Here is a 24,651-nt window from a genome sequence, read left to right as displayed (position 1 = left end):
TGAGTCTATGAAAAGTGATCATCAGAGCAGTTTTCAAACATGAAAACGAATATATGCATGTATCTGCATGACTGGGACATGGCGCTGTGCACCAGAGACTGACACATTGTAATTGTACTTCAGTTTAAAAAATAATAATTTTTTTTAAAAAAGAGGAGTTTTCACAGAGGCAATGAGTGCTGAGCTGGGATTTTGACACAGACCATGGGCCTGGGACATAGCAGGTGCCGATGAAATATTTTTCAGATAAATGAATTAAAGGCATTACTCACAGAAGCACCACCAAGGGCAAGAGCATGGATGGGTGGAGTATGGAATTTCCAGGAAACTGCATTTATTGCTTTGTTGTTATTGCTCAAGGGGAAATCTGGAGGGGAAGAGCAGCTTCTGTCATCGGTGGGGCGAGAGATGGATGCTGAGCCCGGATCCCTGCGGGCGTGTACACCGTACTCAGGCTTTTGAGTTGTCCTGTTAGATTTGGTCAGCTATGGAAATTTGGAAACAGAATGCAAAAGGACATTCCAGGGAGAGGCAGGGTGACGGACGTGGAGACGCCCCACCCGGATCCCCCTTCCATGAAGGACTTCTCGGCCCAGCCGCTGGGGCTGCTGTTGGCCGACAGCCTTCAGCGGGGCCCCCACAGGGGCTGCCACAGCAGCAGAGCTGCCTCCCCCATGAACACGCCTTCCTGGGGCAGCCCACATCCCCTGGCCATGGAGGCCGGGCAGACAGGCGCAACCTTTCAGCCCACCTGGGGCAACTCCGAAAAGCCCTCTGCGCCGCAGAGCTCTCTGCAGGCTTGGCCAGGCTGCCGTTAGGATCGGCCTGCATCCCAGTCCAACTTCTGTTTCCGTCATCCCTGTTTCCCTCCCCACCAACCTTAGAGCCAGTCCAGAATCACCAGGGCTGGGAGGACAGCCTCTGAGGCCGACCATAAGGTAGAGCTCCTTTATGTCTGGCAGGAGACCCCTCCTTTGGTCTCAGCCCATCCTCCCTCCCCTGGAGGGAGAGTCCCTCCCTGGAAGGGCTAAACCATTGCCTTGTAGATGCTGGGAGACCTGCAGGTGGCCTTCAGAAGCACTTCAAGGATGGGAACAGCCACCAACACCGTTGAATCTCTGCCTTTTCGTTCCCAACTCCTGGACTTGGGAAGGGCAGGGGGCAGGGCAGGAATAACAAGTGGAAAATAGACCCCAGCTCAAATCACATGCCATCCTCAGGATGGGTAAGCCCGGCCCCTTTGTGCCAGGGAGCTGAGGTCACGTGTAACACAGAAATGTATACACACCTGGCATCATGAGCAGCTCTCCGTGCACCAGTGAACACCAGCTCTCCCCTCCCCATCATGTAGATGCTTTAGCCAAAACAGGTTATGACGTAGAATGTTAAAAAAAAAAAAAAAGATAGTACTCTAGGCATTAGAAAAAGCCTGGTTTATACCAAAATGATCAGGGAGAAAAGATTATCAGTGACCTTTACTTCTTCCATGTGTATTTCTATGTCTTATGAATTTATTACCATCGACACACAGTTATTCTTCTGAGCTCAGATAAAAATGACTGTCATAACAACAGAATAAAAATGTTAATGTTTCTGTGACCAAGTTTGTTCCCACTCCAAATGCGGTGTCAGTGGGCTGAGGAGAGAATCAAAAAGCATTCTAGAATCACAGCTTTCATGCCTGAACCAGGAACTTGCCAGAAAGCAAGCTCCTCTCTGGGTCCCTGGGGGCAGCCACCAGCTGCCAGTGATCTGTTGTGGACTGAATGTTTGTGTCCCCTTAAACTCGGAGCATGTTGAAGCCCTAACTTCCAATGTGACTGTATTTGGAGATAGGGCCTTTAGGAGGTAACTAAGGTTAAACGAGGCCATAAGGGTGGGGCCCTCACCCTATAGGATTAGTGTCCTTATAAGAAGAGACACCAGATGATCTCTGCCTCTCTCTCTCTACCCCCACCGCACCCCTTCCTCTCTCCCCACAGAAGAAAGCTATTTGAGAAGGCAGTTGTCCACAGTCCAGGAAGAGAGCTCTCACCAGGAAGCAAAGTGACTGACACCTTGATATCAGACTTCTAGCCTCCAAAACTGTGAAAAATAAATATCTGTTGTTTAAATCCCCTGGTTTGTGGTCTTTTGTTATGGCTGCCTGAGCCTACTAACACATGAAGGTACAGAGACCCCACACCAGGCCCCCTCGATACCCTGAAGCTCTAGAATGTTGCACAGTTCAGCTCTGCCCTGAAGCTGGGCCCAAGTTCAGAGGCTGGGGAGTGGAGCTGGGAGCCAGAGGAAGATCTTGAAAAATCACAGTTACCCTCAGTATCTATATTGCAACATGTTTCGTCCAGGGTGAACCTAGACCCTCCGCTTCATGTATGCATTGACGAGCTCGGCCTTACTTGTTAAATCACCAGGTTTTGAAGGACCCTTGTCAAGGTTGATGTCAAAGGATGGGTCTCCTGGTAAACTCATAGCTGTTCCTCTCCATCAATGGCTGTGTCACAAAGTAGAACACAGATTGCAGACAGCTGGTATCACACATGGTCTCACACCAAATGATTTCTCAAGAATGCCTTTATTTTTACCCTGGGGAGTAAGAATGAGATTTCACATTAGCTGTCCCTTTTCCCAGACCCCCACTTCGACTAACACTTCCATGATCTCTAATAATAAAAAGGAAACTACATTTCAGTTCATGTCCAAATGAGATTCTATTTAACTGCTTACGTGGGTTTTTCGTTTGCTACAATGCCAAGAAAATTCCTGGGTCACATTAGAGGTCAGGTTCAAGTCTCTTCTTCACTCGGTTTGAAATCATTTAAATAACTTTCAGGAAAAGTTTCAGTTGCTTTTTTAAACGACTAGAATTCAGTCCTTTCTCAAATCATGGATCGTGTGGCTGGTCCCAGCCCTCGGTGGCAGGAAGGATTTCCCAGGGTTAGGAATCCGACCTCGGAGGTTGTAGCTTCAGCCCCTGGGCTCCATCACTCATTTGCTGTCTCAGCCAAGGGCATCTCGGTGTCGTCAGTTCCTAGAACAGAGGCAGCAGGGAAGAGGACCCAAAATGAATCCTCACTCACCCACAACTGGCTGTGGGACCTCGAGCAAGAAACTTATCCGCCCTGAGCCCCAATTTCCTCACCCGTAAAAGCAATATTTTTTGAAAAGCCCTACATCTCAAGTCTGTTGCAAGGGTCACAGAATCCACGTGAAAGGGGCCGTACAGTTGGAGTCGTCGTTCTGCACGGGGTCTAGAACAGGGCAGATACACCAGACAAGGTACAAATGAGTGGATGAATGAATCAATAATGCTTTCTGACACTGAGAACCCCTCACTTGCTTATTAAACTTAATTCCCTCATTTTTTCAAACCATCTCAATCCGTTGCCTAATCTCCAAACGTTCCAGCCTTCTAATGGTCTCAATAAATCCAGCAAGTTTATTATTTGTTGTACCCTGTTTTATAATTATTTACTGCACCCGGACACTTGCCTAACAAGTAATGATAGCCCTTCAAAGGGAGACACGATGTGCCTGGAAAACGAAAAACAGCATTGAGAAGCAGCGAGTTACAGCAAGTGCAAGATCTGGGCATGTGCCTATTTCAAATTTTCAATCAGACATGCATTTTCCCAGGTCCGTAACCTCTGCCTTCAGGGAGAACAGGTTTCTTTGAGCACACTTGGTGTCAGAGAAAAATATTCTTGGCTCAGCTCAACCCTCCAGCACAGAATGATGGTAACCTCCTGTTTCCCCCGGGGCCTTCCAGGCACCTCCCAAAGCAAGTGGATATTATCTTCAGAAAGCAACTCATGGTGTGCTCTTGGGAGTTTTCTTGAAGGAGGGACAAGATGTCCTGGATCCAAGATGATGCAATACATTGACAGGAATTGTCTTTTGTCTTGAGCAGGCGTGTTTGAATTTTCCAGCAGCATGACCGGCTCTGGGGGATGTCAGACAGCAAGCAGCAGGGCCCAGGAGAAAAAGCAGAGCAAAGGCTCCCGTGATGTCGGGTTGCAATGGCGAACTTCTCACTGTATCCTGTAGGTTCAACCAACAGACCTGGGGCTCAGCAGTCAGCTAGTACCAACCTCTACAGTTATCACCTGATTCCAAACAGACAAGCCCAGGACGTGTTTAAACAAATCAGATGCTTTTCCGATTAACACTGGGTGGCTTTTGTCTTTAGAAGCCCTATCCTTGCCTTTAGTCTCGGAGACAATCAAACAGAAGTTGTTTCTTCTGGATTCTACTTCTTAGGGCCGCGCTGTCCAGCAGAACTTTCTGCCATGAGGAACAGCTTCCGTGATCTGCCCTGTCCAGCATGGTAGCCGCTCCCCATGCAGCTGTCGGGCATGTGAAGTGTGGCTGTTGCAACCGAGGAATTAAATTTTTAGTTGGATTCAATTTCAAGTTATTGAAATCGAAACACCCCGTGGCTAGTGGTTGGTCAGGGCAGTCATAGGTGAGTGAATTCTCATTGCTTTAAACGAATTCTAAGGTGTTCTTTGTAACCTAACACACAGGAAGCCTCAGACTCTTAATTTTCTTTTATCAGCAAGATGCGATAGGGTGTTAGGTGCCAATAAACTTCCCCCTGCACAATTATGGACAGCCTCCAACTTTACATTTCATGTTATTTTTGCCATGAGTACTAACTCCCACCTTCTGGGAAGAACCCTGCAGCAGCAGTTGGTTTCGTTCAAACAAGTCCATAGAATCCAGGAAGGAAGAGGAAAAAAGACGGGGAGAACAGAGTCGGACAGGTCTGGAGAAAGGGCAGTTTTATACACAGGGGCAGCCGAAGTCACGGTAGGAAAGCTGGCTCAGCAGCTCGTGGTGAGGGCTTTGAGGGCTGAAGACAGGACCCTGGGGGAGGCATTGCGGATTTACCACGAGATGAACGAAGCCAAGCTTCAAGGCCCCTTCTGTGCATAACCCTCTTCTCAATAAATATTTAATTTCATCCTTAATTTCAGTAATGTTGTGTTCTTTATCTTAAAGGGAGCCCCCTGGGGCGGGGGAGGACATAGCTCAGTGTACAGCATATGCTCAGTACGCACAAGGTCCTGAGCTCAGTCCCCAGTGCCTCCATTAAAAGCAAACAAATAAATACATAAAAAATACATAAATAAACAACTTTTTTTTTAATTTTAAAAAGAAGAGGGCCCCTCAAGTTGCATAAACTTCAGTTTCCATCAAACTCAGATTCCCGATGAGGATGGACCCGGGAAGAGGAACCCACAGGATGAGCTGGTCAGAAGTAGAAAAAAAGAGAAAAATGTTGTCTCTGCAGCCAAGAAAGGAGAGGCTTGTAAAGAAGGCAGCCACACGGGCTCCGCCCCGGAGCTCAGGTCAGGGAGTCTGACACAGCCTTCTGGTCTTGGTGCTCTGCACGCCCTTCCAGTCAAGGGACAGCTCGTTTCTCTGCCTGGAAGGCAGTGAGAAAGGCTGCGAGCAATGTGGGGAGTTGCAGGAGGCCGCACCTGGCCGCCTTTACTTCCTCCAGGAGCAAAAAGATGCAGGTATCTGCTGGAGAAACAGACATGGGGGCAGGAGCGTGAGGAGGAGGCAGAGGCTTGAATGGCCTTGGGATGCCATTCCCGGAGAGGGGACTGGCTGGAGCGAGGAACAGAGTGCCTGTGAACTTCCCGGGACCTTCACGCCTCTGTGAGGGAGGTGGGATGAGAATACCGGGGAGCTCTCTCCCAGCCTTCCGCCTTGATCTTATGGGAGAAGAGCCCAGCCATAGGGCAGAACTTCCCACTCCCGCTTGCTCAGTGGAATCACTAGTCTGCTCCACACCCTGAGATTCTTTTTTTTTTTTTTTAATGTTCCAGTAACACATAATAATCACATTTATTCTTTTGCACAGCTGCAGATCTGCCAGGATTATCGAAAAATAAAAAGGTTTCTGAGCAGATGGAAAGAGAACTGTCAAAATCCAGTACCCGCTAGACACGAAAGAACAGTTTCAACTGAAATCAAGACCACAACCTCAGCGATCTTCTCCCAAGGAAATAAAGACTGAGAAGTTGACGTTAATCACTGATTACAATTAGTTAGAACCGATTGCACTAAAATAGTTCTGCTTTCACACAAGGATGTTAAATCCTGGAGCTCAGTTACGGGAAGCCTCTCTCTTTTATCTCCTCTTTAGAACATCCCCAACATAGTGTAGGGACTGGAGCCCTGAATAAGGAATCTGGAAACGTGAACCCTTTGGCCAAGTCAGCCACTAGATCCAGAATTCGAGGGGCGTCTACAAATTACAGGACTCTTCTAAACCACGGATAACTGGGAAGACTTTTAGATCTCTTCCTCAGGACTCCTGGTGTTCCCTTTTGCAGACAAACCGAAGACTGCACCCAGAGATTCTGATTGCACTGGTGTGGGGTGAGGTCTGGGCCTTGAGAATTTTTTAAGATTCCTAGGTGATTTGAATTTACAGCCAAGACAGAAAATCACTGCCTTCATAATCCTTAGTCTACTAAGTAGATATTATATACCCAAAACATGACAATCAACAAGAGAAGTTTTTCTATGCTGAAAGTTTAGCCTAAGAAGCAGGGAGGGCGTAGCTCAGTGGTAGAGCACACGCTTAGCGTGCATGAGGTCCTGGGTTCAATCCCCAGCACCTCCGTTAAAATAAATAAGTAAATAATTAAACCTAATTACATCCTCCCCCTCTCCTAAAAAAAAGTTTAGCCTAAGAAGGTGAAATGGCACTGCCCCTGCTGGGAGTTCTGGGAGTGCCCAGTCCTCTGTCTGCCTGGTTTTGTTTCCCTCTGGATATGTGTTTGCTTCGGAATCTAAGAGGTAAGACACGGCGTCAGCATCTTAACGGCTAACTTGTATGCTTCCTATGTGACAAGCATACGAATTCTCAAGCTTTGTTCTCAAAACAACCCCACGAGGTAGGCATGCACATAATCTCCACTTTACAGATCAGAAAACTCAGCCACTGAGAGATTAAATCATTCTCCCAGGGCCCCCTAATTGACAACATCAGATAGAGAACCATCTAGACACGTTCAAAACCACTGGGCAGTGACCTCTCGCTTCATCTAAACAGGATGGACCACACCACTCACTAGAAACTCTTACAGCTTTTCCCTGCCTTTGAAAAAATTCAGTCAAATCCCTGCTCCCCACATCCCTCTAACGCGTTCGCTGTTTTGCGTAATTCACTAATACCGCATGAGAGGTGACAATGGCCTCTGCGTTAATGTAATCCAAAATCGACACCACATTGTTTTAGAAGGACCCAGAATGTTCCTTCAACTTGGTCTGAATACATGTGGCCACTCATAGACAAAGGGGCCTTCCTCAAGCTGGAGCGCTTTCCCTCAAGGTCAAGACCATGGTTACCCCTTCTGTGACAGAACAGAACTTCACAGGGTGAGCTTCCATGACCCTTCCTGACACACCTTCCGTTCCCCTCCAGTCTTATAGTCAGATGGAAGTCAGCCCTCACGTGCTTCCCTAAACTAGTTTCTTTAGCTGCATACGCGAATTTGTGCATCTGCAAGGAAAAGTGTCTAAAAAAGCCAAAGTGCGCATGCTAACAGAGCACAGGATTTCTTTCTTTTTTTTTTTTTTTTTTTGCTAAAGATCACAAAAAGTAAATTCAACTGAAGTTGTAAGTAAGGAGCAAGGAGTCGTTCGGGTTTTACCATAGTCCGTGCCTGAATTTCTTTCTTTTCTGATTTCTTTCTGCTTTGCAGGCTTTTCTTGCTCATTTCCATTAGCATCATATCCATCCTTTTCATAATTTTTGACTGCTTTCTGCTGAGTTCTAGCTGTCATCGTGACCTTTCCAGTCTCCTCCAGAGAAGAGTCTCTCGCTTCGAGTGCTTCCAAATCATCAGCAAGACGAGATTTGCCCGACTGGCGTGTGGCTGACCTGCAGGGAACCCACCCCGTCAAACGGTGAAACTCACCCCCAGAACGAGGGGGCGTGTCCCAGCTGGTGCTCTGGGCTCAGGGAGCTGGGCTTGGGCGATTCCTGAAGACTTTGTCACCGCAGCAGCTGTGTTCTTAGGTTTGAGAGGTGTGTGCGCAAACATCAGACTAATAATTTGTTAAGTGTGATCCATTTTACCTCTGGGTGTGAGACTAGAGGATGGGGAATGCGGTCGGGTAGAAAATTGTTATTGTTTGCTTTTACCCACTTCTGTGCTGTCTGAATTTTTTTCAGTGGTCTCATATTACCCATTGATACTAAAAACTAAGAAAAGAGAAACTGAACCATATTGGATGTCACAGGAGTGTCTGAGCCCCAGTGGTGTGAATCAGGTCAAGGGCTGGCATTGCCTGTGACTCCAGAGAGAAAGTGTCCTGCAGGGGACAGAGCTGTGGGACCAGCCCAGCCGGGCCCTAAGCCTACCTCTTGACAGGCAGAGCTGACTGCCGCAGAGTATCCCCTCGATTCGGGCCCCCACACTCTTCCATGAGCTCTGGGGGTGGGTACTGGTTTCTTCCACCTAAAGATAAAATAAAATCTCAAATCAAATCAAGCCTATAATAGTATGAAACTTGAAAGTAAAACAAAATAAAATAAAGCATAAAAACAAAATAAAATAAAGCATAAAAACAAAATATTTTCCATTAAGACATAAAACTTAAGACAGAAAATAAAATCAAGTAAGCACAAAATCAAGTAAAATATACAAAAAAAAATTAAAAAATAAAATCTAAAAACCAAAAAAAAATCCACTGACATAAAAGCAAAAAGAGATAAAATAACTTCAAACAAAGCACAGCATAGGCACAAAAATAAAAGCAAATAAAATAAAATAGGAAAACAAAATAAAAGCATAAAATAAAAGGATGTAACAGAACGTGAAATGCAACCTAATGGAAGAAGACATTAAAAAAAAAAGGCAATTAACTAGAAAAGTGATCGTTCAGCCTGTTCGTCCCTCAAAGAATCACTAAGCGCTCAGCCATGCATTACAATTTTCTCCTCCATCTCTTGCAAAGGTAATGAATCTAAAGTTCAGAGAGGTTCACCGACCTTTCTAGAATCACACAGCTCACTAGTGGCAAAGTGAGGACTAGAACAGATTCATCAGTCTCCACGCCTCTCGAGTCAGAGAGGCACAGATGCTGTGTCAGTACTTCTGAGATGCCCATCAGACTCCCTTTATTCCCTCAGTGAGGAAGGGGCACGTGTCCCTTGAGGCTCCCGACAGGATGTCACACCCACGTACAGACTGAGAAACTAAGGTCTCCGCGCAGAGAGGGAGAGAAGACCTCCCGTGTCACGAGGCGGCACCCACACAAGAGCTGTTCTGGACTACACACTGGTGCACAACGCCCAAGGCCACCTCCTGGAAGGGTGACCAGGATAATACCCACCCCGCAGTCCTGACCGTCTCCACACCAAGCCAGGGATACAGATTTGGTACTAGCAGCCCATGAACTTGGTTCAACTAGTTCCAGCCAGAAGTGAGGGCACTAGGACAGGAGACAGGGAGGAATTCCAGCCAAGATGCACTGTCACTCCGCCCCCAAATCTTCACTGTGGCTTCATCCACCAAACCTGAGGTGGGGGACTCTGGACTTCTGTCCTGACTCCCTCACTTCCGGGCAGGTCCCTGAAGACCTCTGAAAATAAATAAATGTCATATACCTTGCCACTCAAGCTGTGGTCCACAGACCAGCAGCGACAACAACCAGGAGTTTGTTAAGAAAGCAGAATCCCTGGCCCCAGCTCGGACCTACTGAATCAGGATCCGAATTTTAACTAGACTCCCCGGGAAATACATGTGCATGTTAACTTCTGAGAGCCCTGCTCTGCAGCACTGGGGGCTGGATTCCTGGGCACAGCAGTACCGACACCTCCGCTTGTATCTGCGCAGCCATGGTGCTTTCACGCACGTATCTGAATGCAGGCTACACAGAGAACACACTGTAATCCTCATTTTGGTAAAAGAAAACCCAGAAGTCAGGTGGAAACATCAGGCTCCTAGGCGCCACACAAGAAATCAGTACTAGGCTTGGCACAGTGTCAGGGCAACAGAGCTCGGGGTTTTCAGGTAGTAGGGGGCTCCCTGGGAGCTCCCCAGAGGCCGCGGGGCTGCTCACACCTCAGCAAGGGCGAAGGTGCGACTGGCGTCCACTCGCCCAAATGCCAGGCTCTGTACGGCCCTCCCTGCAGCCCACCTGGACATCCCCCGTGCACCGGAAATGCTCACTTGTTAGGAGGTTCAGGAAGGCCCGCGTGAAGCCCCGGGCATATGCCACCTCCGGGTCCGAGATCCCCTCCAGTCGTAGCAGGTGCTGCTCAGAGGGGGCGCTAGCCACGTGGGCCAGCTCAGCCAGTTCGCGGGTCCCCACGCCCGGGCCCCAGGCCAGCACAAACAGAGTGATGCCCTTGCACTTGGCCTCCAGGGACAGAGTCCTTAGCTTCTCCCGGTCCCAGCCGCTGGTCTCACTGGCCACGATGGCAAAGAGGACCTGCACCCTCCTGGGCAGCGGGGCTGCCAGGAGCACCCTCTCCAGCGTCCACTCCAGAGCATGGCCCAGGGCAGGGGCTCCCTGCAGCGGGTGGCCCGCGGCCTCGCGGACGTGCTTCTGCATCTGCATCCGGCGGCTGTAGGAGGTCAGGTGGAAGCCCTCGCGCACAGGTGGGTGGCCAGAGGGCGGCCAGAAGCCGGGAGTCGTGTGTGTCACCAGGGCCACGCGCGCCCCACGCGGGGATGTGCTTGGCTCTGCAGCCACCTCCAGGTCATCCAGGGTGGCGCCCACAAAGGTCAAGGCGGCGCGGTACAAGTCTGTGTCCACGCCGCTGGAGCTGTCCACCACGAAGGCCACGTCCACGTCCACTGCCAGGGGCCCGGGTGCACCCCGCCCGCACTCCGCAGCCGGGCGGCACGGGTCTGCAGAGGAGAGGCGGGGAGAGGCCGGGGTTACCACGCGTCCCTTCCCTTTCCATGCACACACACTTCCAGACGCTCAGTAAGGAGAGTGAGTGCTGAGGGCTACCCTCACAGGGTTGACCCTGTGGGCCGGGCACTGTAAGTAGATGTGCCCATTATCCAGAAGGAAGAGTTGAGAAGACCTGATTCCACATTTAATGTTTGTAACCACTAAGCTTCCTAATCCTTGGTTTCACAGATCCCTGCCTGGCCAATCAAGCCCCATCTCTTACTGGGTGTGTGATCTGGGCGGATGACAGCTTCCCCCTGGCCTCCGTGCCCTCCTCTGTCCGATGGAGATAATGATGATGATGACAACAACAACAACAATGGCAGCACCTCTGTCCTGAGGTTGTTCGTGAAGTTTAACTTTAAAATGAGTCATATATGTTAAGTGCTCAGAAGAACACACGGGGTACAGTAAAAGCTCAGGCCAGCTGGGTTTATGCTTCCAAAGGAGTGGGGATGGAGGCGCAGGGAGGCCACGTGTCAATGAGGTGATGGGCGTCAACGCAGTCCATCAACTGTAACCTACACAGCAAGCGGCAGCTCCTGTATTTGACACAACCAAGTTCTCGGAGCCAAACTGCTCATGGCAGTGTGAGCCCTGAGTGTGAACCAAGGAGAAGGAACAATTCAATCCCCTTTTGATTTTGCCTAAGGGACTCACTGTGGCCCCGGGTGATGGGGGTCTGGGCATGCGTGGGTTTCAGCATCTTGTTTGATCTGGCACAGGCCAGTGCGGGGTGTGGGACGTGGTGATGGAGACTCCCAGAAAGGGAATGATGGAATGATTTGCCGATACCCCACAGGTGGCCAGCGGCAGTCCCAGGCCGAGAACCCAGGACCCCTGACTCTTAATTTGGTGGCCTGTCCTTCACACTAAGGTTCCGCTGAGGAATGAACGCAAGCCCAGCCAACTATGGGAGCCTGACAGGACAGTACATAAGCGGAGTGGATCGGGGGTTACTGAGAAGACAGGGAGGGGAAGGCACTGTGGGGGGCACTAGCAGACACTGGCTGCTCTAAAGGGAGTGGGAACAATTCATATCTGTCTGACCATTGCCACAAGGGAATGCAGTGTCTGCGATTCTCCAGATGATTCTGACTTCCTGAGAAAAATGAGAAATCCAGACTTGATAGGAAATTCCCCAGCTTGGAAGTTCTGCATGTACCAAGCAAATGCACATCTGCAGAGCAGAACTGGCCTGTGGCCGCCAGCTAATTCATCCTGTTCTAAAGACAGTGTGAGAAGCGACACTGCCCAGGCTCACCATAGCAGAGCGTGCAGCGGGCCACACGCTCCACATCCTGCTGGCTCTCCGTCTCCCAGACATACAGGTGAGATCTGTTGGTTCCATCCATCTGGGGGGAACACAGACACAAGGTTATTGTTAATTATCGCTGAACTAAATCTCAGGCCTTGTTTTCCATGCATCTCCCAATTCAGGTGAGAAAAATATTAATATGATTTTTTAAAGAACGCATATAATTATGTATGTGTAATTTGGCATTATCTATGCCGGCTGCATACAGTCATTTAGTTCTCTAGTTTCAGCGTGGAGGTTGGACTGCATGAGCTGTGGGTCTGCAGACCCCCAATGTGTATAGAACTCAACCAATGTCAGGCTGTGTTGGAACTAGGGTAAGGAAGTCGAAGCTTTAATTATTTAGAAATTCTGTAAATCTTCAGTGATTGTCCGTGGTATGTGGTGCAGTGTTGGGGGAGTTATAGACATGAACACATAGACCCTTCAAGGAGGTGGTCCCAGAGGTCACATACTGTTAGAATGGAAAGAGGCCGAGACCACAGGGGAGGCCTGGCTAGAATATTCCTGGTGTTCAGAGCTGGAAAGACGGAGGGAATCAGGGAAGGCTTTGCAAGGATGGCAAATCTGTTTGTCTCCTTCACTTAACCTTTCCCATTATGATTCATTTAATTACTGGTATCAGGCTTAAAAGAAAAATGGTGTTAACAATAATAAATCCTTAGACGCATGCACCCAGGGTTCACAGCAGCACTATTTACAACAGCCAAGACATGAAACAACCTAAATGTCCATCAACAGGTAACTGGATAAAGAAGATGTGGTGTATGGAATACAATTCAGCCATAAAAAAGAATAAAATAATGCCTTTTGCAGCAACATGGATGGACCTAGAGATTCTCATACTAAGTGAAGTCAGTCAGTCAGACAAAGATAAGTATCATATCACTTACGTGTGGAATCTAAAAAAAAAAAGATACAAATTCTCTTTACAAACCAAAAACAGATTCACAGGCATAGAAAACAAACTCTAGTTACCAAAAGGGAAAGGGCAGAGGAGGGATAAATTAGGAGTTGGGGATTAACAGACACACATTACTATATATAAAATAGATAAACAATAAGGACCTATTATACAGCACAGGGAACTATATTCAATTTCTTGTAATAACCTATAATGGAAAAGAATCTGACAAGAAAATATATATGTATGTATATGTATAACTGAATCACTTTGCTGTACGCCTGAAACTAACATTGTAAATCAACTACACTTCCATAAAAAATAAAATTTAAAAAGACAATAATAAATCCAACAAGGTCCATGTGATAACTGGCTAGACCATCGACAAACCCATTCCCTTGTCTTCCAAGGGCCATGGCTAGACCTCAGGTCCCGTCCTCATCGTCCCTTGCAGCTGACTGGACCACGTGGCTAGGGTGGAGCTGCCCGCGTGGGGGAGGAAGCGCTGACTGCCATCTCCAGGGCGTGCACTCAACTCCACTACCTCCTCAGCCCTCATCTGCCAGCCAGATGCAAAGGATCCAGAAAAGATTCTGAGGACCCACCTCACTGGTGACAGAGGCAGAAATAACCCTTTCTGGGGCTGAACCACTGAGACGTGGGTGTGAATGGTTTCACAGTGAACCTCCCCTGGTTACCACAGACCAGCAGCAGGATTTCCCACTGCATCGTGAAATGAGAAATGCCTTCAGATTACTGCTCTCTGGGATTGAGGGGTGGTCTGCAAAGAGCTGGCTATCTCGGCTTGGTCATGTCCATCTCCTTGTCTACTCTGTCACAGCACCTGGGACAGTGCCTCCCTGAGGGCTGGAGGACCAAGCAGACCCGGACCCTCCTCGGGTAGCAAGGTACATGGGATTCAACGATGTACTTGCCCTCAGGGAGACAGATGGGCAAGGGTTACTTTGGACGAGAACATTCGGGAACACAGACTCCATGCAGAGCTCTTCCCTCTTCCTATTCAGGACTGCAGCGTGGTCCCTTCCACTGAGCTTACTTGGAGGAAAAACCCTCCAAGGAAAAGAAATGTAAAGAGCTGAACTTTCGTTTATGCTCATGTTACACAAAGCAAACACGGGAACATTCCTAAGTCTTCCGTGGCAAAAAAACCCCTGAAATTATGCTTTTTCTTGACTTGGAAATTCAAACCAACCAAGACTGATTCAATGGCTACCAGGTAGAAGGCTTAACAAGCCATCTGGAGACACCAAAATGACACAGCCACAGATTCCAAGAGCTTAAAAACCTTAAGTGGAAAGATGGACAGTCTTTAAGAAAGACAGAGGCTCAATAATACATTTTAGGAACACAGGAAGAGATTCATTTCAAAAGGAAGAGGTGGAGGGAACCTGATAAATAATGATGATGAAGACAATGGCATTTGAGAAAATAAGGAGGATCCTTACCTGGCAAAGCAGCAGGGAAAAGCATGATGGCATGGAGGAACAGCATGTGCAAATGCCCAGAGGTAGGCAGTGGTTATCTATGGGTTCTTCTCAATGCCCCAACACCCTAGAGATTAGATGTACAGCATATCTGAAACCCTCTAATTCCCTGCCAGACAGAGGAAGCTGACATGAAGAGCGAGGGGAGAGTCGCCAGCATCCAACATTCAGATGGACTCCACATGGTCACTAGATCTGAGAGTCGACCAAACCAAATGGACCTAATAAATCCCCAAAGATCAAAGAGAACAGTTGTCGGCATGGAAATGATACATTAATAGCTTCCCTGGAAATCACAGAAGGCAATCTGGAAGGCTTCTGAAACCAGGGTCCACAGCAGTGTTCCAGAACATGGAAGAAGCATGGAAGAACCCCAGGAGCAGCGACTTTACTCCAAGAGTTGCAGGGAAATGCTAAGCTGGTGTTCATTACTTTTAAATCACAGGATACATGAGTGGAATGTGTTATAAAAGGAAGAATTCATATTTTTAAGGTAGTATGAAAGACTTCCAACAAATTCAAACATTCCTCCGTGTTTGTACATAGGAACAATTCATGGGAGAAGTTCTATGCAGCCCTAATGGACTAGGTGTCCGGAATTGGGGTCCTGTTCTCTGGTCTGCCGGAACTGGCTGTGTGACCTTGGATAAGCCCCTGACCTGTTTCCCTGGCAACAGAGGTTTAAGGTAGGAGTCACTACTGCTGAGTTCCTCCTGTTCTGACACAGCCTAGCCCTCTGTTCTTGTCTTCTCTTTTTGACTCATGTTCAGGACACTGTAACTTTTTCTACTAGGAGCAGCTCAGGGGATGCAACCCTCCATCTGCTGTTTTGCTGGTTGGAAAAAAAAAAAACAAATTCAACTGAACTGGAATAGCTACAAGCCTCGCATATTTTTAACTTTTCTTAGGAAGAATAGTTTTGTGATCATGCTTAAAATATTCACCATTCTTGCAAAAATAAAATTGTGGAAACCAGAACACAAAAACACAGTGTGAGTCCTCAGGGAACCATAATTCAGCAGAGATGCTTCTGGACCTCCCTGTTAATTCATTCACATTTAACTCATTTGACTTTGGACTGGCCAGCATGGTCCCAGTCACTGATAAGGCAGACAAGATCATTTTGGAGAAAGTTCAAGCAGAGAGATCGTATGGGAGGGGAGCCGGGAGGGAGAAGAGAAAACAGGGTCTCTGATTCCTACTGCAAACTCCCATCAGCACCAGAGATGGAAACCTCACAGAGTACCTGGAGCACAAACCAGTCATCTACTTGGGGCTCAAAGCTTTACAGTAGTTTGAATCAGCACCTCTGGTGATGCCCTCAACCAGCGTCACTCCTGAAGGTCCAGCCGAGGTCCTGATGGGACTGGCTGGGCACTAAAGGCAGGGATGTATGGCGGGTGGAGGGGGCGGGGAGAATGCAGCACAAGGCTTTGCATCAGTATGCTCTTCTGTTTAATAGTCAGAAAGACCTTTTCTTGCAGGATACAGACAACCCTCGAACCTCAGTCCCCATTACTGAAGAAAGCTGCATGGGCCCTGAGCTGGAGGGGCCCACGGGGTTCAAGCCAAGACTTCAACTGCTGACTAAGCTGCCATAAGCCCCGGGACAACGCTCCTTCCCGGAATGGGGCTGGAGGAGGCTCCTGGCAAGTGCCGATAAGGAGGACTTACCTTGGACAGAGAAAGGGCTGCCTGGACACCAAGGAGGGAGAGTTAGAAACCACTGGGCACCCAGTAAGGGCTTAGGGAACAAGGAGGGAAAACTGAAAAAAATCAGGGAAGGAAAAGAAGACAGTAATCACGTCCCCGGTGACAGACCCTACCAGGTGGCATGGTCCCACCAGGACTGCCGAGAAGCAGCTGACTCTTCTGGGTGCCCCAGCGAACACTGGGGCCGACCTTGGATCGAGGGTGTTGGGTGGCAGAGCCGGAAGAGGGAACTAGGGAACATATGAGGGAGCCAATTAAGAACTGTGCCCTTTAGAACCAGTCACTTCACCTCTGACCATCGCACACCCATGCCTTATCCTATTAACTTGTGTGATAGCCTTGAGAGAGGTGATCAGGCAGCCATACTGACCCTGGCAGATTAACCACAAGGGAAAGAAAGTGCCAGGCTGTTAAAAACAAACAAACAAACAAACAAACAAACAAACAAACAAACAAACAAAAATAGGTTGTTTCTTTTACACCGCAGCTGGCTCCTTGGCTCTGAGAACATAGTCCTACAGCAGGACGACTTACGTCCCACAGCTGCTGCCTGGACCCCAAGGACAGCCCCCAGTATCTCTTTCTTTGTCCTCTTTCTCCCCGTGAAGAGAGGGGAGAGCTCCACGGGAGGAAAGAGCCAGTAACAGGAGGTGCCTGGCACCAGTGGAGGGAAGACAGTGGGGGCGGAGGCTTCCAATAAAGAGACCCTGTGGCCGACTGAGTTCTGAGGCTGTCTCTGCTGGCTGCCTGGCTGACGGCTTCCCACTCGAATATTGTTTGTTTTTTTTAACAGAGGTACTGGGGATTGAACCCAGGACCTATGCATGCTAAGCACACACTCTACCACTGAGCTATTACCCTCCCCTCTTTTCTGATTTTGTCCCTTCTCTCTCTGAATAATAAAGCAGCTTCCTTCTTCCCTTTGTCCCTTTGCCTCTATGAAGAATTCTTTCTCAGTCGGTGGGCAAGGACCCACACATCGGCAGGGGAAGGCGGGGTGGCTTGCCATCTGTTTGGTGAGCTTTCCAGTTTGTGGGTTTCTCTATCTGTTAAGTCTGAGGATGAGCCCAACCTGCCTCAGACTTTAACATTCATGGAAAAGCCACCGGGGGAGTTTAATAAAAATGCAGAGCCTGGCTGATTCCATCAGGGGAGGAGTTTTAGAGCTGGCATTTCTCCAAACCCAGGTGAGGCTGCGAAGCTGGGGGTCCCAGGACCACCCTTTGAGTAGTGAAGAGTGAAGTGATGAGGCATGAAAAGCATGTGGCCTGGCAGCTGGACCTTCACAGGTGCTGTAATAGATGGAAGCTTTCCGATTTCATCAGCAGTAGCAGGGCCAAGGTGCACTCTTAACGACCTTGAGGAGGTGACGGTGACAACGGCCTGTACTGAGTACACACACGGAAGGGTCACACGTGCCCGTAGGCGCTCCCTCTTGCAACTCGCACCACAAACCTGTGAGCTGGTCACCATTTCACAGGTCACTAGGTTGAGGCAACTGTGACAAAGGACATGTCCAAACAACACAAGGGACAGAGCTGGAGTCTGAAGCCTTGTTTCCCTAATTCCTCCCTCGGTCACTGATCCCGGTTCTCGGGGAGTAACAATCTAATGGAAAACAGCAGCCCACAAGGCCTTGGCAGTGGGTCGTCTACGGCCCCTGAAACCAGGGTCTGGACAACCCAACACTTCCTCCAAAAAAAAAAAAAGAAAAAAGAAAAAGAACTTCCTCCTGCCACTTCTCTGAATTCTAAAATAATACCAAAAAATTTTTTAGTTACTCCCAAATTCCCTTTGGCCTCCCTCTTAATATGTTCTTCTTCTAAAGCTGATTGGTTTTTGCCTCCATGCTAGCCAGTATTCCATTCTTCAGAATGGAAAAGAATTCCTTTATTTTTAAGCACAACACACAGAAATAAAAACAGGGCCAGCTCATAGATCTGTCACAGTATCCTTGTAAAGATAAAATCAATACATGGAAAGAACTCAGAACTCCTCAGCTATCTCCTTTCCCTGTTTTTGATGTTTGAATTAAAATCCCATGTCTAATGGGAGTTCCATACCTTGAGCAAGCTTTTTACCTTCTCTGGGTCTCAGTTTCATCTGCAGAGAAATGAGCCCATAATCGTCGTTAATTCTTTGGGTCTCTGTAAGGATCAGATGAAGCAGGAAGTGAGGAGATCTCAGCCTAGTGCGTGTATCCATAAATGTGAGCTATTTTTCTAGCTATTGTTTCAAGGGAACAAATGCTAGATTTTTATTTTTAAAAAAAAATGAAATTTGAAGCCAGGCACACAAATTGCATTTTCCCTGTAATCCTCCACTTTTTTGGCTTTAAAAAAAGGGAAGGGGGGCAAATTAAGCCTTGTATTTTGAGACACCAGACAGTTGAATGGTTTTTATAAATGAGATTAGGCACACAGAAATCCTGATGCTCTAATACTGTTTCCTTTGGGGCTGGGAAGATTCAATGGATGCCTTAATAAGTCTTTTCAAGATGCCTTACCACCTCCAAGCCTGTTCAAACAGACTGAGAAGTTAGGGCACCTGTTTACACAATCAAATTCAAATTGAACAACCATCAGTTTTCCAGAAGCATGAGAGTGTTGTTCTGAAAAATAAAGTAGCATAGAGATGAAAGACAAAAAGCCCCATCGATTGTCAAAGAGAGCCCCCACACCGATAATTCAGAAGAAAAATTACAGGCTATTCCCATGACCCTGACCAGATTCCCCTAAAGATAAAGCACAGAGCAGATTATGGGCTGGAAGATGCTCAGCTGGGAAGAAATGAGGATTTTCTGAATGGCTCTAAGGATGGGGTTGCCCTTTTTAATGGTTTCTCCCCTCGCTGTCATCACCAGAAATTAGGTCATTCGTTACATGCGAGCTGGTAAGTAGCAGTTAACATCCTTTGTAAATTGTTAAATTTAAGGAACAGAGTCATCTCCCAGAATCGTGGGGCAAAAATACATCTAAGAAACGAAGAAGAGGGCAGACAGTAAGGACAGAGCTGACAGGCACGTATCCTTAAGTTGGCAAGTCCTTCTCACACACTATGACATCCTTTCACTGGAACCTAAAGCAACTAAGAGGGCAAGAACATCTTGACGAAGGATCATCCAAACGTTGTCTGCCCAGAACCCCCTCTCAGAGAGCAGCACTGATGAACACTGGGGGGGGAGGAAGGTGTGGAGTCATCGTAATTGTACCCTGAGCATCACTCCCCAAACGTTAGGACAATGCCTTTTTGAAAATAGACCATTACACCTGGAAGGGAGCCTGGATAACATCTAGCTGGGACCCTCTCTCCATTTTAGAGCAAAATAAGACTCAGAAGGACAAAGAGACCTTTCTCTCCAACGGCACCTCATCGCTGATGAGAAAGCCCAAGACAAAAGCTCCATGTCTCACTGTCTGAAACAAAAGCAAAACTAAACGAGTGGGGCTACGTCAAACTAAAAAGCTTTTGCACGCCCAAGGAAGCTATCAGCAAAACCAAAAGGCAGCCTACCAAATGGGGGGAAATATTTGCAAACCGTCTATCTGATAAGCATACAAGGAACTCACAAAACTCAACAGCAAACAAAAACAACCAACCTGATTACAAAATGGGCAGAGGACCTGAATGGACATTTTTCCCAAAGACGACATCCAGATGGCCAACAGGCACATGAAAAGATGCTCAGCATCACTGATCATCAGAGAAATGCAAATCAAAGCCCGTCAGAATGGCTACTACCAAGAAGAGAACAAATAACAAGTATTGGCGAGGATGTGGAGAAAAGGGAACCTTCATGCTCTTCTGGTGGGAATGTAAGTTGGTGATAAATTGGTGCAGCCACGGTAGAAAGCAGTATGGAGGTTCCTCAGAAAATTACAAATAGGACCACCAGATGATCCAGCAATTTCAATTCTGAACATTTACCTGAAGAAAACAAAACACAGATTCAAAAAGATCCATGCACCCTCATGTTCAGGGCAGCATTAGCTATAACAGGCAAGACATGGCAGCAACCTGTGTCCTTCAATACATAAGTGAATAAAGAAGATGATTATATACCTGCATATACATATAGACAGAGACATATATGTGTCTATGTACGTATATATACAGTGCCATGAAACGTGAAATCTTGCCATTTGTGACAACATGGGTGGACCTAGAGGGTGTTATGCTAAGTGAAACAAGTCAGATGGAGAAACACAAGTACCATGTGGTTTCAGTTATGTGTGGAACCTAAAAAACAAAGCAAATGAACAACATAACAAAGCAGAAACTGACTCACAAATACAGAGGACAAACTGGTGCCTCCCAGAGGTGAGGGGTAGCGGAGATGAAGGATATAGGTGAGGGAGATGAAGAGGTATGAACTTCCAGTTGCCAAATAAATAAGGCGAAAGGATGAAGTGTACAGTGCGGGGAATACAGTCAGTAACTAAGTGATATCTTTGAATGGTGACAGATCGTAATGGGACTTAATGTGGTGATCATTTTGTAATGCTAATCAATTCCCTATGTTAGACACCTGAAACCAACAAACTATTGTAAGTCAATTATACTTCAATAAAAATTTAAAAATAAAAATAATGGACTGTTATGTGTTTCACCCTGCCTTTATTAACCCATTCAGGCAGTTATTGAGAATTGCCCCATCCCCCACCCCATCCCTGTCCAGATATTCTGCAAGGCAAGAGGGATTAATAGGGAACCAGGAACTCACCCTCTGCCTCTTAACTTTGTTTCTCAAAACCCAAGGATGGACTTTGTCACCATTTTGCCTGTTGCTTCTTAGAAGCATAGTCACAGCTGTGTCAGCAAAATCTCTCACCTCTCACCCCTTGTTCAATGTTCATAGAAAATTCCACAGTCTCGCACAGTGGAGTTCATTAGCTATTAGGTGGAACCATCTGACATTGCCATTTCTGCAGGTAAGAAACAGCTGAATATTGGCCATGTCACAGAGCTCAACCTGATATTCCTCAGCGCCCTGAAATCTCTTAAAAAGAGAATCACCCTTCATTCTGATAAATCATCCCGGATAGTTTGTGAGAAGGTGTTACCTGGGTCTCAGAAAAATAAAGCCTTTGGTCAGGGAGGAAGGGTATGCTCAGTGGCAGAGCGTGTGCTTAGCATACAGGAAGTCCTGGTTCAATCCTCAGAATCTCCATTAAAACAAACAAATAAATAAACCTAATTACCCCCCACAATTTTTTAAAATAAATAAAAAAGTCTAGAGAATAGATCAATAAATAAATGTGGCATGGCATGCATCCTGAGAAAAGTCTAATTCAAAAAGACACCTGCATCCCAGTGTTCAAAGCAGCACTATTTACAATAGCCAAGACATGGAAACAACCCAAATATCCATTGACAGATGACCGGATAAGGAAGCTGTGGTGCGTTTATAGAGTGGAATACTACTCAGCCATTAAAAAGAATAAAATAATGCCATTTGCAGCAACATGAACCTGGAGATTGTCGTTGTAAATGAAGTAAGCCAGAAAGAGAAAGAAAAATGCCATACGATATCACTTCTAAGTGAAATCCAAAAAAAAAAAAAGGACACAAATGAACTTACGTACAAAACAGAAACAGACTCACAGACATAGAGAACAATCTTATGGTTACTGGAGGTTAAAGTGGGTGGGAAGGGATAAATTGGGAATTTGAAAATTGCACCTCTTGGGGAGTGATGGAAATGTTAGCTATGCTGATTGTGGTGGTGGTTTCATGGGTGAACACAGCTATCAAAATTCATCAACGTGTACATCTAAAATATGCATAATTTACTGTACAGGAATCATACCATAATAAAGGTGATAAATGAGTGAATGAACGAATGAATGAATGAATGAATAAATAAATAAATAAATAAGGTATATACACACACTAGAATACTTCAGAAGAGCAGAAAGGAAAAAAAAAAAAAAAAAAGACAACATACCCAGCATGGATGAACAAAGAGGACAGGCATGGCATTGAATGAAAGAAGCCAGTACAAAGAATTCAGGACTCAGTGTGCATGAAGACCCCGAACAGGTGAAACTATCTGACTGTGACAGAAGCCAGGAGCATCTTATGGTTCAGAAAGAGACAAGAGAAAACTTATGAAATGATGAAGGTGTTCAATGTCTTGAACCATGTCTTGGTTGCAGGGGTTTAACCCTATGTCAACATCCATCCAGCCGTAGACAGGATTGGTGCGCCATCTCCGCACGTTACCTGGGTATGGATTTTATAGCCCGAGTGAAAAAGAAGAAAGAAAAGTCCATTCTACCGACCTCATGATACCGGTTAGCACAGTGCTTCAGCACAGGCTCTGAAGGCAGGTCAAATCAGTCTGCCCCTAATAAGATATCTGACCTTTGATGATAGACTTAACCTCTCTAAGCCTTGGATTTCTTCTCTCTGGAAGGGAGATGCATGGTAACACCTACCTTGTAGAGTCCAGGGAAGAATTCAGTAAGATGGTGTTCACGAGGCACATGGCACTCACCCTGGACCCCCCCGCCTAGCCGCGGCCCCCACGTACCAGCAGAGCCTCCGGGAGGTTGTGCCCCTCCGTGAAGGTGATGATGGCAGAGGTGATGCCCAGGGCGTTGAGCTCCAGCGTGGCGGTGCTGATGGTGTCGGCGTCCTGGGCCCAGCCCGCCTGGAAGAACACGGCCACCTTCCTGAGCAGAAGGCCCGAGCGCACGCGCTTGAACAGGTGTCTTGCCACAAACCTCATGGCGCCCCCGAGGCTCCTGCTGCCGGAGGGCGCTTCCAGGGCCATCTCCCTGAGCGCCCGCAGGAGCGCGGGCCTGCCCCGGTAGTCGGAGAAGCGAACCAGGTGGTCTGTTCTGCTGTTGTACGAGACCACGGCCACCCGGGCCCCCGTGCGGCAGTTACCCCCACTTATTTCCATCTTCATCAACAGAGAGACAACAATGTCTCTCATCCTCTCAAACTCCAGCTGGGAGACGTCATTTGATGTGTCCAAGGCAAAGACCAGGTCAGTCGGGAACACTGGGCATCTGGAGACACCTAGACACATGGACACGCAAATTTGGGATTGTCTGTAAGGCCTCTCAACAGGGGAAGGCGGGCATGAATAAGAAGAAATGTTATTTACCTATTGAACAAGCTGGAAGGGGGACGATTTGGGAGAGAAGAGAAGACACCGTTAGTTACCACGGGCAACAGCGTGTTTGACACGTGAAGGCTTTGGCTGAGAACCATCTCCTCTGAGACACTCGAGCCTCCCTGCCTCCTGCCTGAGTGTGGCAGAGACCTCGACTTGCTCCCCAATGCCCACTCTCCCTTTTTTCCAGGACAGAATCCCAGTCTCTGGCCAGGGGTCTGGCTGCCTGGAACAAAGACGATATTTCCCGGAGTGGGTAGCCAACTTACTTAGTTCTGGATAATAGAATCAGAAACCTGGCGGGCACAACGTTCTTCTCCTTTTCTTTCCTTTCCCTGCTGGCTGAAGCTTGATAGACATCTTGGACCATGAGGTGACGGGGAAATAGCATCCTTGCCCCAGTAGCAGAGCAAGAGAATACAAAGAGCCTGCCTCTCTGAGCACCGTGGAGTATCAGCAGCCCCAACTGGCCCCATCCAGGCTCCGACATGGTAACTACGTTTGTGTCTGTGCTTCTGGGCACTGAGCTCACACTGTGCTCACCTTCAACCTAATATCCTGAGCTACTCTGCAACTGTATCCACACATACCCACGTACATATACACACGTACCTTAAAGTACATACATATAATAAAAAATATATTATATTATATTATGTGTGAGTGTGTGTACACAAGTAGTCTATTTTCATGGAAAATAGTAGAAAGCAAAAAATTAAAATCACCCTTAATTTATCATATGTATGTGCACATATGCACAGATATACTTTGTTGTTTTATTTTATAAAACTTGGAGCTCAGGGTATGTTCTATTCTGAATCTTTTTCTTTTCCCCTTATTGTGTGATAAACATCTATTCTTTCCAACAATAAATTGAGAGCAAAGTCATCTGGTCTAACATGGACATCTCATAACTTCTTCCGCCAGCATCCCTTACTGGAACGTGCATCTGTGCATATCTGTCCAACTACAGCCCCATATAAGTTCTGATAATGCTGACGTGCATTAATGGCTCTTCAGAAAATTTGTGCCAATGGACATGCCTACATTTCTCAACTTTGGATAGGGATTTTTTTTTCCCCCTCATTTTAAAAATCTTTCCAATTTGAGCCACAAAAGAGTATCTAGCTTTTTTTAAATTTTTTTTAAA

General features: G+C 47.1%; 1 protein-coding gene across 6 annotated transcripts in view; it reads right to left on the bottom strand.

Moving 5' to 3' along the window:
- Positions 1 to 2,556: 2,556 nt before the first annotated feature.
- LOC105073877 (collagen alpha-4(VI) chain-like) overlaps positions 2,557 to 24,651 on the bottom strand; it is a 110,621-nt gene continuing 88,526 nt past the window's right edge. For 2 of the 6 annotated variants that reach the window (XM_074372173.1, XM_074372188.1), the window contains 7 exons: positions 23,493 to 23,504; positions 22,911 to 23,404; positions 12,200 to 12,290; positions 10,203 to 10,886; positions 8,390 to 8,486; positions 7,677 to 7,906; positions 3,143 to 4,041 (listed from right to left, as the gene is read on the bottom strand). In XM_074372173.1, the coding sequence (XP_074228274.1) occupies positions 3,710 to 4,041; positions 7,677 to 7,906; positions 8,390 to 8,486; positions 10,203 to 10,886; positions 12,200 to 12,290; positions 22,911 to 23,404; positions 23,493 to 23,504 (1,940 nt within the window). In that variant the 3' untranslated portion in view covers positions 3,143 to 3,709. Of the gene's footprint in view, positions 3,032 to 3,142; positions 4,042 to 7,676; positions 7,907 to 8,389; positions 8,487 to 10,202; positions 10,887 to 12,199; positions 12,291 to 22,910; positions 23,405 to 23,492; positions 23,505 to 24,651 lie in introns of those variants that run through there. The other 4 variants (XM_074372177.1, XM_074372179.1, XM_074372183.1 and 1 more) reach the window with 4 other exon arrangements.

Source organism: Camelus bactrianus, chromosome 1 (genome assembly GCF_048773025.1).
Source record: "Camelus bactrianus isolate YW-2024 breed Bactrian camel chromosome 1, ASM4877302v1, whole genome shotgun sequence".
NCBI lineage: Eukaryota > Metazoa > Chordata > Mammalia > Artiodactyla > Camelidae > Camelus > Camelus bactrianus.
The sequence above is the reverse complement of the archived record's forward strand: the minus strand, read 5'-3'. Positions and strand labels throughout refer to the sequence as shown.